Raw genomic sequence first — 18,702 nt, forward strand, 5'->3', positions numbered from 1 at the left:
GAGATCATATAGTCATATATGGTTTAGTTTCCATAATTTAAAATATATTATGAAAGCATTTTTCATTATAATGACATATTATTAAAATTTATATTTTGGTCTGCAGGAGATAATTTAATTATTACTTCATTGTTGAATATTGAGACTATTTCTAATTAGTCACAGTTAATTGCAAATAATGTTGAACTGGTATTTTTGTACATAAAATCTTTATCTGTGTTTATGATTATTACTTTAGAATAGATTCATAAAATTAAATTACTAAATGATAGACTATGAACTTTTTCTGATATTTGTAGACTGGATCTCCAAATTCCTCTCCAGAATATATAATTGCCTTGCTTTCCTATGAAAAATGTATTAAGTGCCGCACACAACAACTGAACTTTATATAAAAAAGATTCTTTAAAATGTAATATGGGGAAGTGATATTTCATTGGATTGATTTATATTCTGAATATATATCTGAATATATTCAAATATATTTATATTATATTGATTACTAAGGAAATTAAAAAATTGTTCTTTATATACTTTTTAGCTCTTTGTATTTTTTATTCTTTGAGCTAGATTGTATGCAATCTACCCATGGAAAATGTGTTTTTTAATAAGTACATTTTAGAACTATTAGTTGATTATGGTTCTTTAACAACTCTATAAAATTTGAAGATATTTCTTATTGTAAGTACAGTATATAGTTTTAATTATGACAATGTCCCTTGATTATCTAATAACTATTTTCTCATTTTAGGAAGAAGGCTGCAAGGTAGATGACTTTTCCTGGGCCTGGAATGTAGTCTACATGTATATAACAATTCTTGCAGAAATCTGCTTGTATGCAACCACTTCTAATTTGCGAAAAACTGCTTTTATTGGTTTCTGTGTCTGTAAAAGTTCACAAAAAGATATTTTACTCATGAGTAAATCAGAAGAACCACCAGAAGTGAAGGAAGCAAGTATTTTAGGTCTTTTGGAGTATTTCTCTTCAAAAATATCGGATAATTGTAAGTAAATTATTTCTCAACTTGTTGAGAAATATTTCTTAAATGTCTCTGTCTACGTATAGCAATAAACCTTTTATTTTATTTTATTTACTTTTATTTATTCTTTTAACCTACAGTGTTTTATTAGTTTCAGATGGCTAATACAGTGACTCAACAATGCCATATATCATAGAGTGCTGACCACAAGTGCCCTCCTTAATCCCCATCACCTATTTCACCCATCCCTCCAGCTGTCTTCCCTGTGGTAACCGCCAGTTTGTTCACTTTAGCTGAGAGTCTGTTTTGTGGTTTCTCTCTTTCTCTTTCTTTTTTTCCCCTTTGCACATTTTTTTTGTTTGTTTCTTAAATTCACATATGAATGAAATCATATGGTATTTGTCTTTCTTAGAATTATTTTTCTTAGTATTATACTCTCTAGCTCCATCCAAGTCATTGCAAGTGGCAAGAATCAATTCTTTTTTATGGCTGAAAAATATTTCATTGTGTGTATATACTGCATCTTTATCCATTCATCCATTGATGGACACTTGGGCTGCCTCCATAATTTCACTGTTGTAAATAATGCTGCTATAAACATAGGGGTGCATGTATCCATTTGAATTAGTGTTTTTGTATTCTTTGGGTAAATACCCAGCATGTGATTGCTGGATTGTAGGATGGCTCTATTTTTAAGTTTTAGAGGAATCTTCATACTGTTTTCCACAGTGGCTGCACCAGTTTGCGTTTCCACCAATGGTGTATGAAGGTTCCTTTTTCTCACCAAAACTTGTTGTTTCTTGTGTTTTTTGTTTTAGCTATTCTGATAGGTGTGGGGTGATATCTCATCATAGTTTTGATTTACATTTTCCTGATGATGACTAATGTTGAGCATCTTTTCATATGTCTGTTGGCCATCTGGATGTCTTCTTTGGAGAAATATCTATTCATGTCTTCTCATTTTTTTTATTGCATTATTTGGTTTTTGGGGTATTGAATTGTATAAGTTATCTCTGTTTTGGATACTAGCTCTTTGCTGGATATGTCATTTACAGATATCTTCTCCCATTCTCTAAGGTGGCCTTTTGGTTGCGTTGGTTGTTTTCTTTGCTGTACAAAAGCATTTTATTGTGATATAGTCCTAGTAGTTTACTTTTGCTTTTATTTCCCATGTCTCAGGAGGCATATCCAGAAAAATGTTGCTATGGCTGATGTCAGAGATATTACTGCTTATGTTCTCTTCTAGGATTTTTATGGATTCAGGGCTCAAATTTAGGCCTTTTATCCATTTTGAATTTATTTTTCTGTGTGGTATAAGAAAATGGTCCAGTTCATTCTTTTGCATGTAGGTGTCCAGTTTTCCCAATGCCATTTATTGAAGGGACTTTTTCCCATTGAATAGTCTTTCCTGCTTTGTTGAAGATTAATTGACCATATAATTGTGGGTTTATTTCTGGGTTTTCTAATCTTTTCTCTTGATACATGTGTCTATTGTGGTGCCAGTCCATAGTGTTTTGATTTCTATAGCTGTGAAAAACAACTTGAAGTCTGGAATTGTGATGCTTCCAGTTTTGCTTTTCTTTTTCAAGACTGCTTTGACTATTTGGGGTCTTTTGTGGTTCCATATAAATTTTAGGATTATTTTTTCTAGCCCTGTGAAAAGTTGGTATTTTAATAGGGATTTCATTAAATGTGTAGATTGCTTTGTGTAGTATAGACATTTTAACAATATTTTTTTTTCCAGTCTGTGAGCATGGAATCCCTTTCCATTTCTTTGTATCATCTTCAGTTCCTTTCATCACTCTTTTATAGTTTTCAGAGTACAGGTCTTTCACCTCATTGCTTAGCATTGTTCCTAGGTATTTTATTTTTTTACTTCAATTAAAAATTGAATTGTTAATTTCTCTTTCTGCTTCTTCATTATTAGTGTATTGAAATGCAATAGATTTCCTCACATTGATTTTGAATCTTATGACTTTACTGAATTTGTTCATCAGTTCTAGTAGTTTTTGGTGGCGTCTTTAGAGTTTTCAATATACAGTATTATTTCACCTGCAGATAGGGAAAGTTTTACTTCTTCCTTACCAATTGGGGTGTCTTTTATTTCTTTTTGTTGTCTGACTGATGTCACTAGGATTTCTAATGCTATGCTGAATAAGTGGTGAGAGTGGACATCCTTATCTTTTTGCTGACCTTAAGGGGAAAGCTCTCAGTTTTTCCCCACTAAGTATGATATTAACTTGGGCTTTTCATATGTGGTTTTTATTATGTTATGGGAATAAACCTTTTACAGAAAATTAACATTTTGAAGTGGGAAACTATTTTAAATTTAGTAGGACTTTTTACAAATTTGGGAAGAATATAGCATAGAAATTTTTAATTAACAATTTTAAAACAACTTAAATATAAACTAGGCTCAGTTGATTTATTATTCACATTATATTCCTGGAAAACAAAGATAGCTTAGGAAAATTTAGGAAATATATATAAAGTTTCTTTTATTCCTTTCCACATTAGGACTTCTTCGTCTATCTTCTCCATTTTCTCTAGGCATCCACTGTTTCTCTTGTTCCCCTCCATCCAGGGGATTTCTCTCTAGTTACTCAAATATTGTAGTACATTGTAGTACATCAGTAGTACATCTGACATTTCATACTCCATCAAAGTATACCTGTTTTACGTCTCAAGACTAAAGGTCATTTTGATATCATTGTTTATGGGGGCTATTAGAATAAAATACTTTTATTTTTAAAAGAGTACTACAGGGATAATATTAATTCAAGAGTTTCCTTTTAAGATGACTAGACCTTTTCTTTATGAATATCGTTGTAATCTATATATTATTATAACATATTATGTAGATGATTTTCACTTCCATTAAGTTCTGAGATAACTGAGATGAATCATGTCCAAATTATATTTGTGTAATATAACATCTAGAACATAGTAGTTGGGTGGTTAATAATAGTGGATTTATTATGTAATTAAATCACTGAATTTTAAATATAATTGTAAGATTTTAAAAGTACAGAAGGAGGAAGAGTATTGTCTTTCTTCAGAACCATAATTCACTGAGTTGGCATAAATTGTGCTTGAATATAATTTTAAATAGTAAGAACTTCATAGGAGATATTAATTTCATTTTTAAAAACTTGCTTGATATTTTAAAATTATTTTCAGTACACTTTTGGTTTAAACAATAAGTTGGAACCTATAATTTCTGAGTGAAACTTGCTTGTCCTTTTCCAGTTCATAGAACAATTATGTTTATTTTTTATTAGTGTCAATTTTGCACAGATTCCTAGTTTATAGTATACAAATTAGCATAAATATTTCTCTCATTTTTATAATATTAAGTGAAGAGGTATGCACATTCTTAAGTATTTAGAATGATCAGAAATCTTCCTATACAGCAGCTCAATATATGATTTCAATCTGCCACTAACCAGATTTGTCTACAAATCTTAAGTTTTCAGGTTTTTGTCTAGCTGTTCTTTAACGATTCTCTTCAGTGATGGGTCCAATAGACATTTCTTCATGGGGAGGAGCTTTATTCCCATAAGACTCTTGGCCTCCTGCTGGCCATAAGCCCTGGGTGCTGTCATAACCTCATGATGACAGGGTTGCCTCTTTCTGCAGATACTCAAAACTTTTTTCCTCCTCAGTATGATTTCTTTCCCCCAGCCAGTTGATGATTTCATTGCATTCACTTGCTCATTGCTGATCTTCTTTGCAATTTCTTATCTTCTCCTGAATAACTTATTTTGAGGGTACAGCTACAGAATTGGGTGAGTTCTTGGAAGAGATTTTTGGCTTTCTGCTTATCATCTACAGGTTTATATTGCTCAGCTTCCTGGACAACACCCCCCAAATTGTCCTTGGTCAAATGTTATTCTCTTTCCCTGTAATTGTTTCTCTGTCAACAGCAGACCTATTGAGAATTTATGTGACCTTTCTTCCTTCTGAGCAATGCACATATTATAGAAAGCTACTTGTGGACTTGAACTTGCCAAACATATAGTCATCCTTGGTCGTTGTTTTCTCATCTTTATAAATCTGAATGAGCACACTTGTTTCTGCTTTATGTGAATTCAGTACCAAGGGAAAAGTATGACATCTAAGAAAGCGCAAATTCTGAATATTTTCATATATGACCATAGGTGAGATAGCCATCTGGATCCATTAGTGATGATTTCATTGAGATCGATACTTTTGTTTAATTTCTTGTCATTGAGTAAATCTTATAGGAGTTTCTGAATCTCCTTGTACCAACCGACATATAGTTTATGGATCCATAAAATAAAATAAATATAAATATTTTAAAAATATAGCAAATGTATAAATAAATATATCATATAAACCATATAATATAAATTGTATATAAATATTATATAAAATATAAAAATAATATAAAATATAAAAAATAAAAATAAAATAAACCATTTTATTCTTCACCTGTTATTACAGTAGAGAGGTAAAAGACAATCCCTAACAAAGCGAGTTCTGGATAGGTTGACCTTTATATATTCACATGTGGTGCTGAGGCAGTGGATGGTTCTTTTGCTTTCATTGATGTCCTTCTTATGCTAATACTTGAAGTCAGCAATTAAATAATTAAGCAGTATTTTGCCTGTTTTCTCAACCCAAGTGGACAAATAGATGTTTCTGGTTGTGCAACATATTTAAAGATTTGATCTGCAATAAAGAGGATACACATATCAAAATTGCCTCTACAATGAAGAGTCAATCTGATTTCTATGACATCAAACTTCTGGTACAAGCCATAAATAATACTAGTGAGATTTGTCTCATTAAAGATTATGAATGGTTTGAAGCCCTCAATACTTACAGCATCTTGGCTGTTTCTTATGGGAAATGTTTGAACTAAGTTGATTATCTGATGACTGTTTTGTTAAAGACATGTCAAGAATATGGGGAAATGGTCTTCATCTTTGTTGGGACCAGAGAATGTGCAACCTCTGAACATAAACTTTTAGTCTCCTCTTCACATTCATACTGGATATTTGGCTTTCCTGTATCAGTCAGTACCATGGTAAGCCATTATTTCACATGACTGTACAAATGTCTAGTTGAATATTTTAACCGTCAAATGATAGGTTTAAAAAAAACCATGTTGATGTGATTCATTAAACCTTGATTTCTGTAGCATCACTGACTGTTATTTTTTCCACATGGGGAAGAAGATTTTGTCTGGGTTACCCTATATGCATGATCATTGATAATGATCACCAGTTTTACAAGAACACAGGAAACAGCTCCAAAAGTAGTATCATCTGTGTAGGTGTTGTTAACATAATTACTGGGGAAGATAAGTTTGTCTTTTTGGAAAGTGACTTAAGAACCTGGAGCTGAAGCTATATTTAATTGAAAATGAATTTTTGTCCTGATTTTATTCTTTAAGTGGGTAAATTTTTAGAATGAGACAACGAGTCTAAAGTCACACAAATTTGTATTTTAATTCTGAAACTCATAACTTGCAATCTTAGGTCAAATTATTTAAATTTTGCTGACTGATTTTTTAACCTGATAATTATGATAAGACTGCTATCCATACCATAGGGCTTTTCATGAGAAAAAACTATGGAAACATATAAACACTTGGCTTGGTACCTTGTGCATAGTAAGGTTCCAATAAATGTTAATAGATGTTATGGTTGTTAATGTGGTTGTTAATATTGTTATAATGAGAAAACATCATTGAGGAAGGGTTTTTTTTTTCCCCTAACACTTACTCTCTGTACACTTTATATCCTTAGGATCCTATTTTATTTATATATAAAGATTTAAGTGACAGTGAAAAATATTTTAAGTGGTATATATAATATATAAATAGTCTCTTATGAATGCATCAAATAATGTTCTTCTGGACCATTTTTATATAAAGGCTTTAATATGAAAAAAAAACACTTCAAATCATAGTTTTGTGAAGGCAATGTTATAGAAAACTAAAGTAATGATTTCCATGAAGACAATTTCCTAGTGATCTGATCTGATATGAGAGAAGAACTTAAAGGATCTAGAAAAATGGATGATTACTTTGCATGTTCCGTTTTTATTCTGAGGTTTTGTGTCAAACAAGCTTTTCATAGAGTCAATCAGACTTTTATTAATTCTAGTGTGAGATCTTTTGCCAGTGACTGAAGTGCTGCCTTTCAGTGTTTTTGATTGAATAGAAATTTCTATACATGCTTATAAATACCAATTATACACTTAACATTTGCTACTATGGACTTAATTGTGTCCCCCAAAATTCATTTGTTAAAACTATAACCTGCAATGTGGAGATGATGAATGATGGTAAGCTATGATATGTTTGAACTAGTGTCCTTATAAGGAAAGACAACAGAGAGCTAGTTTTCACCTCTATGGGAAGACAAGTGAGAAAGCTGCCATCTAAAAGCCAAGAAAAGAGCACTTACCATAAACAGAAATAGGTGGCACCTTGATCTTGGAAATCCTAGCCCCCAGAACTATGAGAAAATAAATTAATTTTCTATGTTTAAGACTCTAACTCTATGGTATTATGTTATGGCAGCCCAAGAAAACTAATATACATCCCCGGGGTGTTCTGATATAGGCAGGTCTGAATATACTCAAATGCCCAAATGAATCCTTATTTGAAAGACAAATTTTTACAGCATAGTCTCTATTTTTTAATTTGTTTTCATTTATTTATTTACTTATCTACTTATTTATAAGTTTTAATTCCAGTTAACATAGTGTTATATTAACTTTAGGTGTATGACATTTAGGTGTATGAGAAAATTTTGATCTGGAAAAACATGAGGGAAGATCATAAAAATTAATTTATTTAAATGTACAGAATTTTTGCTTGATCCTTGTTGAATTCCAGTTTCGAAAAGTATTTTGCCTTGATGGGTCATAAAGGATGACAATTATTAACATTTATTGAGTTCTTACTAAATGTCAGGCACAAGTCTAAGCTAATTCACTAATCATTACAATACTATACCTAGATATTCATATTGTCCTCATTTTATAGACAAGAAAACTGACACACTTAGAGTTTATTTGTCCAAGGAAATATAGTTAGTAGCAGTACATGTGAGTCTTAACCCAGGCAGACTGGCTTCAGAGTCCATACTAACTACCTCACTATACTGAACTAACTAGGTTAGTTGCCCTACAATGAAAAATTTTTAAAAATTATCTATTTGCATTTTGAAGAATGTGAAAAAGATGACTTTGAGAAATTCTGACAGTCATTATCCTATGGCACACTGTGTAAAAACATTTTCATAGACTGTGTATCATGTGTGGACCTTACATCTTTTTTTTTTTTTGGATAATATAAAGGATAGATTTTATTTTATTTTAATTTTTTATTTATTGACATTAATGTATTATTTGTCCCAGGAGTACAGGTCTGTGAATCATCAGGCTTACACAATTCACAGCACTCACCATAGCACATAGCCTCCCCAGTGTCCATAACCCGTGCACCCTATCCCTAACCCCCAACCCCTAGCAACCCTCGGTTTGTTTCATGACATGAATAATCTCTTATGCTTTGTCTCCCCCCGCTCGCATCTTGTTTCATTTTTTAACCCTATCTACCCCCCATGCCCCCCCCCCTGCACTGCCTCTCAAATTCCTAATATTGGAGAGATTATATGATAATTGTCTTTCTCTGGTTGACTTATTTCACTTAGCATAATACCCTCCAGTTCCATCCACGTCATTGCAAATGGCAAGATTTCATTTTTGATGGCTGCATAGTATTCCAGTGTGTGTGTGTGTGTGTGTGTGTGTGTGTGTGTGTGTGTGTGTGTGTATACCACCTCTTCTTTATACATTCATTTGTTGATGGACATCTAGGTTCTTTCCATAGTTTGGCTGTTGCGGACATTACTGCTGTAAACATTCAGGTGCATGTGCCCCTTCGGATCACTACATTTGTATCTTTGGGGTAAATACCCAGTAGTGTAATTGCTGGGTTGTTGGGTAGCTCTACTTTCAACGTTTTGAGAACATCCATACTGTTTTCCAGATTGAATGCACCAGCTTGAATTCCCGCCAATAGTGTAGAAGGGTTCCCCTTTCTTTGCATCCTTGCCAATATCTGTCATTTGCTGACTTGTTAATTTTAGCCATTCTTACTGGTGTGAGGTGGTATCTCATTGTGGTTTTGATTTGCATTTTCCTGATGCCAAGTGATGATGTGCACTTTTTCATGTGTCTGTTGGCCATTTGGGTGTCTTCTTTGCAGAAATATCTGGTTATGTCTTCTGCCCATTTCTTTCTTTCTTTTTTTATTTTCTTTTCAGTGTAACAGTATTTATTGCTTTTGCACCACACCCACTGCTCCATGCAATACGTGCCCTCTCTATTACCCTCCACCTGGTTCCCCCAACCTCCCATCCCCTGTTCCTTCAAACCCTCAGGTTGATTTTCAGAGTCCATAGTCTCTCATGGTTCATCTCCCCTTCCAATTTCCCTCAAATCCCTTCTCCTCTCCATCTCCCCATGTCCTCCATGTTATTTGTTATGCTCCACAAATAAGTGAAACCATATGATACTTGACTCTCTCTACTTGACTTATTTCACTCAGCATAATCTCTTCCAGTCCCATCCATGTTGCTACAAAAGTTGGGTATTCATCCTTTCTGATGGAGGCATAATACTCCATCATGTATATGGACCACATCTTCCTTATCCATTCGTCCATCAAAGGGGATATTGATTCTTTCCACAGTTTGGCGACTGTGGCCATTGCTGCTATAAACATTGGGGTAGAGATGGCCTTTCTTTTCACTATATCTGTATCTTTGGGGTAAATGCCCAGTATTGCAATTGCAGGGTCATAGGGAAGCTCTATTTTTAATTTCTTGAGGAATCTCCACACTGTTCTCCAAAGCGGCTGCACTAACTTGCATTCCCACCAACAGTGTAAGAGGGTTCCCCTTTCTCCACATCCTCTCCAACACACGTTTCCTGTCTTGCTAATTTTGGCCATTCTAACTGGTGTAAGGTGGTATCTCAATGTGGTTTTAATTTGAATCTCCCTGATGGCTAGTGATGATGAGCATTTTTTCATGTGTCTGATAGGCATTTGTATGTCTTCATTGGAGAAGTGTCTGTTCATATCTTCTGCCCATTTTTTGATATGATTATCTGTTTTGTGTGTGTTGAGTTTGAGGAGTTCTTTATAGATCCTGGATATCAACCTTTTGTCTGTACTGTCATTTCCAAATATCTTCTCCCATTCCGTGGCTTGCCTCTTTGTTTTGTTGACTGTTTCCTTTGCTGTGCAGAAGCTTTTGATCTTGATGAAGTCCCAAAAGTTTATTTTTGCTTTTGTTCCCTTTTCTTTTTGGAGACATATCTTGAAAGAAGTTGATGTGGCTGATATCGAAGAGGTTACTGCCTATGTTCTCCTCTAGGATTCTGAGGGATTCCTGTCTCACGTTGAGGTCTTTTATCCATTTCGAGTTTATCTTTGTGTACCATGTAAGAGAATGGTCGGGTTTCGTTCCTCTACATATCACTGTCCAACTTTCCCAGCACCATTTATTGAAGAGACTGTCTTTTTTTCCCCTGTATATTTTTTCCTGTTTTGTCGAAGATTATTTGACCATAGAGTTGAGCGTCCATATCTGGGCTCTCTACTCTATTCCACTGGTCTATGTGTCTGTTTTTATGCCAGTACCATGCTGTCTTGGTGATCACAGCTTTGTAGTAAAGCTTGAAATCAGGTAACGTGATGCCGCCAGTTTTGTTTTTGTTTTTCAACATTTCCTTAGCAATTCGGGGTCTCTTCTGATTCCATACAAATTTTAGGATTATTTGCTCCAGCTCTTTGAAAAATACCGGTGGAATTTTGATCAGAATGGCGTTAAAAGTATAGATTGCTCTAGGCAGTATAGACATTTTAACAATGTTTATTCTTCCGATCCAAGAGCATGGAATGGTCTTCCATCTTTTTGTGTCTTCTTCAATTTCTTTCATGAGTGTTCTGTAGTTCCTCGAGTACAGATCCTTTACCTCTTTGGTTAGGTTTATTCCCAGGTATCTTATGGTTCTTGGTGCTATAGTAAATGGAATCGATTCTCTAATTTCCCTTTCTGTATTTTCATTGTTAGTGTATAAGAAAGCCATTAATTTCTGTACATTGACTTTGTATCCTGCCACGTAACTGAATTGCTGTATGAGTTCTAGTAGCTTGGGGGTGGAGTCTTTGGGGTTTTCCATATAAAGAATCATGTCATCTGTGAAGAGAGAGAGTTTGACTTCTTCATGGCAATTTGGATACCTTTTATTTCTCTTTGTTGTCTGATTGCCGTTGCTAGGACTTCTAATACTATGTTGAACAAGAGTGGTGAGAGTGGGCATCCTTGTCGTGTTCCTGATCTCAAAGGGAAGGCTGCAAGCTTTTTCCCACTGAGGATGATATTTGCTGTGGGTCTTTCATAGATAGATTTTATGAAGTTCAGGAATGTTCCCTCCATCCCTATACTTTGAAGCATTTTAATCAGGAATGGATGCTGGATTTTGTCAAATGCTTTTTCTACATCACTTGAGAGGACCATGTGGTTCTTCTCTCTTCTCTTATTCATTTGTTCTATCACATTGATTGATTTGCGAATGTTGAACCATCCTTGTAACCCAGGGATGAATCCCACCTGGTCATGGTGGATAATCTTTTTAATGTGCTGCTGGATCCTGCTTGCTAGGATCTTGTTGAGAATCTTAGCATCCATATTCATCAGTGATATTGGTCTGAAATTCTCCTTTTTAGTAGGGTCTTTGCCTGGTTTGGGGATCAGGGTAATGCTGTCTTCATAAAAAGAGTCTGGAAGTTTTCCTTCTGTTTCAATTTTTTGAAACAGCTTCAGGAGAATTGGTGTTATTTCTTCTTTGAAAGTTTGGTAGAATTCCCCAGGGAATCCGTCAGGTCCTGGGCTCTTGTTTTTTGGTAGGTTTTTGATCACTGCTTCAATCTCGTTACTAAATATCAGTCTATTCAGGTTGTCAATTTCTTCCTGGTTCAATTTTGGGAGTTTATAGTTTTCCAGGAATGCATCCATTTCATTTAGGTTGCTTAGCTTATTGGCATATAACTGTTGGTAATAATTTCTGATGATTGTTTCTATTTCCTTGGTGTTAGTTGTGATCTCTCCCTTTTCATTCATAATTTTATTAATTTGGGCTTTCTCTCTTTTCTTTTGAATTAGTGCGGCCAATGGTTTATCGATCTTATTGATTCTTTCAAAAAACCAGCTTCTAGTTTCATTGATACATTCTGCTGTATCTCTGGTTTCTACCTCATTGATCTCTGCTCTAATCTTGATTATTTCCCTTCTTGCATGTGGAGTTGGTTTGATTTGTTGTTGATTCTCCAGTTCTTTAAGGTGTAGGGACAGCTGGTGTATTCTGGATTTTTCAAATTTTTTTGAGGGAGGCTTGAATGGCTATGTATTTCCCCCTTAGAATCACCTTTGCCATAGGTTTTGGACCGAAGTGTCTTCATTCTCATTGGTTTCCATGAATTGTTTAAGTTCTTCTTTGATCTCCTGGTTGATCCAAGCATTCTTAAGCAAGCTGGTCTTTAGCTTCCAGGTGTTTGAGTCCTTCCGAACTTTCCTTGTGATTTAGCTCCAGTTTCAAAGCACTGTGATCTGAGAATATGCAGGGAATAATGTCAGTCTTTTGGTATCGGTTGAGTAATGCTTTGTGACCCAGTATGTGGTCTATTCAGGAGAAGGTTCCATGTGCACTTGAGAAGAATGAGTATTCTGTTGTTTTAGGGTGGAATGTTCTGTATATGTCTGTGAGATTCATCTGGTCCAATGTTTCATTCAATGCTCTTATTTCTTTATTGATTTTCTGCTCGATGATCTGTCTATTACTGAGAGAGGTGTACTAAGATCTCCTACTATTAATGTATTCATATCAATATGACTCTTGATCTTGATTAATAGTTTTCTTATTTAATTGGCTGCTCCCATATTGGGGGCATAGATATTTACAATTGTTGGATCGTCTTGGTGGATAGACCCTTTAAGAATTATGTAGTGTCCTTCTGTATCTCTGACTACAGTCTTTAGTTTAAAATCTAATTTATCTGATATGAGAATTGCTACCCCAGCCTTCTTCTGAGGCCCATTGGCATGAAAGATGCTTCTCCATCCCTTCACTTTCAGTCTGGGTGCATCTTTAGGTTCAAAATGGGTCTCTTGTAGACAACATATGGATGGGTCCTGTCATTTTATCCAATCTGCAACCTTGTGTCATTTTATGGGCGCATTTAGGCCATTCACATTGGGAGTGATTATTGATAGATACGTTTTTATTGACATCGTGTTACCTTTGAAGTCCTTCTGTCTGTATATTGTCTCTATATTTCTGTTCAATGATATTCTTAGGATTTTTTTTTTCTTTTATAGAACCCCCCTTAATATTTCCTGCAATGTCAGCTTGGTGGTTGCATAGTCTTTTAAGCCTTGCCGGTCTTGGAAACTCTTTATCTCTCCATGCATTTTGAATGTTAGTCGTGCTGGATAAAGTATTCTTGGCTGCATGTTTTTCTCATTTAGTGCCCTGAATATATTTTGCCAGCACTTTCTGGCTTGCCAGGTCTCTGTGGACAGGTCTGACGTTATTTTGATGTGCTTTCCTCTGTACGTAAGGAGCCTCTTTGTCCTAGTGGCTCTCAAGAGGGTCTGCCTACAGTTACAATTCTTCATTCTTACTATCAGATGTCTTGAGGACTTTCGAGAATCTATTATCTTGGGGGGAAACCATTCTGCCTATAGTACATGAATGCTGGTTACATTCGTGAGATTGGGAAAATTTTCATAGACAACTTGTTCCACTCTATCTTCTAGACTTCTTTCTTTTTCCTCCCCTTCAGGGATTCCAATAATTCTCACGTTGGAACATTTCATGGCATCATTTATTTCCCTGATTCTGTTTTCGTGGCTTCTGAGCTGTTTGTTCCAGGCTTCCTCCTGATCCTTTCTCTCTATCTGTTTGTCCTCCAGATCACTAATTCTATCTTCTGTCTCAGTTACCCTAGCTTTTAGAGAATTTAGATTAGATTGGGATTCATTGAGAGCATTTTGAACATCATCCCTGGTGGCTTTCAGTTCTGCCCTAACATTGTGAACATCATCCCTGGTGACTTTCAGTTCTGCCCTAATCAATTCCATTTGGTCATCCATGGCTTTCTCCAACCTAGCTATTGCCTGAATAATTGTTAGCCTGAATTCCTTTTCCGACATATTGTCTATGTCGATAGCCGTTAGCTCTGTTGCAGAAAGTCCATCCTCTGTATTTTTCTTCTGTTGGGCATTCCTCCTCCTAGTCATTTTGGTGAGAGATTACTGATCAGATGTAGCTGGTTGTATCGGCCATGGTGCAGTCAAGGTGCACCCTGGAACGCTTCTGAGAAATCAGGATTCCCCACCCAAATGAGAGAAAAAAGAAAAGAAAAAGAAAAACAAAAGAAAAGAGAGAGAGAGAGAGAGAGAGAGAGAGAGAGACAGGAAAAAAAAGGAAGATAAAAGAGAAGGCTCAGCCCAAATGGGCCCCCAGGTAAGATTTATGAAGTATACAAACAAAAACAGACAAACAAAAAGACTGATAAAAGTATATGACAAGAGGAAACAAAAATATATGTATATATATATATATATATATATATATATATATATATATATATAAAAGCAAAAAAAAAAAAAAAAGGAAGAACCTCATCAAAAAGAACCCCAAGTATAAGATTTATATACTATCAGGACAAACACAAATACACAGAAACAGTGGTGGAAGAAAATGATGGGAGAGTGGTTATAAATTCTCAGTGTGGGTGAGGAAGGTTATTTTGATTCTTCCTGGATGTATCTTGATATCTTTGTTAAAGGACTCAACTTTCCTAAGGTAAAAGGGGATTAAAAATTGGTTTACCTATAGGGGTAGCATTGATTGGGGAAAGGGGATTACCTTGAAGTTTAACTCTATATGAATATTAGAAAATAAAAATAAAAAAAGAATAAACTAGACTAAACTAAACTAAAATTTAAAAAAATTTAAAAATAGAAAAGCAAAAGAAAAACACGGGTGCATGTATCAAAAAGTTCAGGTTAGAAGGGTATTAAGGAATTTGATGTACTGGACATCTCAATGTGATGGTAAATAGGTTAAAAAATTATCAATATAAAAAAATGAATCAGAATAGTGGGAACGAGTTAAAAATAAAAGTTGTATCTATGAAGTAGTGGTGGTTATTCTCTTGTCATCTTTTTTTTTTCCCCCTTTCCTGGTTGGTTTTCTGGGGAGGGGCCTGACACGTGGGTTTTCAGTCAATGATGTTCCCTGAGTTAAGTCCTCCCGCCCCCCGTCAAGGGAGTGGGCTCTGAGGAAACCGTTTTGTTTTTTTCAGGCTTTTGTTCTCTGGAGGTTTTTTTTTTTTTTTTTTTTTTTTTTTTTCCTCTGGAGGTTTTTATGTTTGTTCATCTCTTTTCTCTCACCTTGATAGCTTTTGATGTTTTTGGAGGTTTAAAGGAAAGCAAACTGCACCCCGACCTCCCTCTCAGAGAGAAGCCTCAGCCGGCTCACCTGTGGGTGTTGGAGAGTGCATTAATTCCCCCTTGGCTGCTGGCAGAGTGGGTTCTGAGTCACGATCCCTGGGGACTCAGGATCTTCTGCTTGTATCCAAAACCACAGCAGCGGTGGCTGTCCGGGCAGCTCCAGACCGCCAGAGAGGTTCCAAGCAGCAATCGCACACTGAGATTTTCCCACTGGCCCGGGATGGGAGTTCCTGGTCTTTCCAGTCCGAGAGCTCCCAGCTGGTGCCTGTGTGCATTCTCCCAGGGGAGGGTGTGGGGCACTTGCTTCTCAGGCTCTGATGGCGTGTCAGGGGTCTAAGAGCCAGCGCTGGGCTGGTGCCAGCCCACACCTCTCTCAAGGGGAGGGTGTGGGGCACGCGTGTCTCAGGCTCTGATGGCAGGGCCTGGCGTTCTGCTGTCTGGCGAGTCTCCCAGCCCCTCACAAGAGCTGGACCCCACATGTTCTCGGTGAGCTGGTGGCTCAGGGACCAAGACCTGGTTTCTCTGCCGCACTCTCTCTGGCTCAGCGCCAGGGGAGGCTCTCCTGGGTCCAGGGACTCAAGCCTCTGTCCCTAGCCGCCCCGATTCCCACAATTTCCCCCCGCAATCCTTTGCTCTTATTGAGTGCTTTCAACCAGATTCTAAGTTAATGCTCGTCCCCAGTCGCAGGGCACTCTCGTATTGGGGTATTACTTTCCAGTGGTTGCCTCTGGTGACTCCCTCCCCCTTTTGTTTATCTTCCGATATCAGTCCGACATTCCCACTCCACTTTACCTACCCACTGGTGTCTTCTGCCCCTGTAGAGATCCAGGCATGTGTAATTCTGATCTCAGGATGATTTCATGGGTGATCAGAGTTCTTTGGTAGGTAATCAGCTCACTTTAGGGTACAGGTTGAAAAGGCGCCTCCCCTACTTCCCCACCATCTTGTCTCCTCTCTTCTGCCCATTTCTTGATTGGATTATTAGTTCTTTGGGTGTTGAGTTTGATAAGTTCTTTATAGATTTTGGATACTAGCCCTTTATCTGATATGTCATTTGCAAATATCTTCTCCCATTCAGTCAGTTGTGTTTTGGTTTTGTTGACTGTTTCCTTTTCTGTCCAAAAGATTTTGATCTTGATCAAGTCCTGATAGTTCAGTTTTACCCTTGCTTCCCTTGCCTTTGGCACTGTTTCTAGGAAGAAGTTGCTGCGACTGAGGTCAGAGGGGTTGCTGCCTGTGTTATCCTCCAGAATTTTGATGGATTCCTGTCTCATAGTGAGGTCTTTCATCCATGTTAAGTATGTTTTTGTGTGTGTTGTAAGGAAATGATCCAGTTTCTTTCTTCTGTATGTGGCTGTCCAATATTCCCATCAATGTTTGTTGAAGAGACTGTCTTTTTTCCATTGGACATTCTGTCCTGCTTTTTCAAACATTAGTTGACCATAGAGTTGAGGGTCTATTTCCGGGTTCTTTATTCTGTTCCATTGATCTATGTGTCTGTTTTTGTGCCAGTACCATACTGTCTTGATGATTATAGCTTTGTAATAGAGCTTTAAGTCTGGAATTGTGATGCCACCAACTTTGATTTTCTTTTTCAACATTCCTCTGGCTACATGGGGTCTTTTCTGGTTCCACATAAATTTTAGGATTTTTGTTCTATTTCTTTGAAAAAAATTGATGGTATTTTGATGGGGATTGCATTAAATGTGTAGGTTGCTTTAGGTAACATAGACATTTTCACAATATTTGTTCTTCCAAGCCATGAGCATGGAACGTTTTTCCATTCTTTGTGTCTTTCTTAATTTCTTTGACGAGTACTTTATAGTTTTCTGAGTACAGATTCTTTGCCTCTTTCTTTAGGTTTATTTCTAGGTATCATGATTTTGGGTGCAATTGTAAATGGGATCGACTCATTAATTTCTCTTTTTTCTGTCTTGATGTTGGTGTATTGAAATGCAACTGATTTCTGTGCATTGATTTTATATCCTGACACTTTACTCTGTCAGGATATAAAATTCCTGTATGAGTTCTAGCAGTTTTGGAGTGGAATCTTTTGGGTTTTCTAAAGTATCATTTCATCTGCAAAATGAAAGAGTTTGACTTCTTTGTCAATTCAGATGCCTTCTATTTCTTTTTGTTGTCTGATTGCTGAGGCTAGGACTTCTAGTACTATATTAAGTAGCAGTGGTGATAGTGGACATCCCTTCTATGTTCCTGACCTTAGGGGGAAAGCTCACAGTTTTTCCCCATGGAGAATGATACTCACTGTGATTTTTCATTGATGGCTTTGATTATATTGAGGTATGTACCCTCTAACCCTACACTGAAGAGTTTTGAACAAGAAAGGATACTGTACTTGGTCAAATGCTTTTTCACCATCTATTGAGAGTATCCTATGGTTCTTGTTCTTTCTTTTATTAATGTATCACAAGAATTAATTTGTGGATGTTGAACCAAGCTTGTAGCCCAGGAATAAATCCCACTTGGTCATGGTGAATAATCCTCTTAATGTACTGTTGGGTCCTATTGGCTAGTATTTTGGTGAGTATTTTTGCATCCATGTTCATCAAGGATATTGGTCAGTAATTCTCCTTTTGGATGGGGTCTTTGTTTGATTTTGGGATCAAGGTAATGCTGGCCTCATAAAATGAGTTTAGAAGTTTTCCTTCCATTTCTATTTTTTGGAACAGTTTCAGGAGAATAGGTATTAATTCTTCTTTAAATGTTTGGTAGAATTCCTCTTGGAAGTGACTGGCCCTAGGCTCTTGTTTGTTGGGAGATTTTATTTTATTTTATTTTAAGATTTTATTCATTTATTTATTTGTCAGAGAGAGAGAGAGAGCATGTACACACAAGCAGGCAGAGTGGCAGGCAGAGGCAGAGAAAGAAGCAGGCTCCCTGGTGAGCAAGGAGCCCAGTGCGGGACTTGATCCCAAGATCCTGGGATCATGACCTGGGCTGAAGGCAGCGGCTTAAATGACTGAGCCACCAGACGTCCCTGTTGGGAGATTATAGATGAGTGCTTCAATCTCCCTACTAGTTATGGGTCTGTTCAGGTTTTCTATTTTCTCTTTGTTCTGTTTTGGTAGTTTATATGTCTCTAGGGATGCAGCCATTTCTTCCAGATTGTCAAATTTTCTGGTGTATATTTG

General features: G+C 36.3%; 1 protein-coding gene across 1 annotated transcript in view; it reads left to right on the forward strand.

Annotated features, from left to right (window-relative positions):
• The window catches only part of TMEM232 (transmembrane protein 232), a 278,358-nt gene that overhangs the window by 61,899 nt on the left and 197,757 nt on the right, over nt 1–18,702 (forward strand). The window contains exon 10 of the mRNA XM_046001143.1: nt 752–1,004. Within this exon, the coding sequence (XP_045857099.1) occupies nt 752–1,004 (253 nt within the window). The remainder of the gene's footprint in view (nt 1–751; nt 1,005–18,702) is intronic.

This window comes from Meles meles, chromosome 3 (assembly GCF_922984935.1).
Source record: "Meles meles chromosome 3, mMelMel3.1 paternal haplotype, whole genome shotgun sequence".
NCBI classification, from domain to species: domain Eukaryota; kingdom Metazoa; phylum Chordata; class Mammalia; order Carnivora; family Mustelidae; genus Meles; species Meles meles.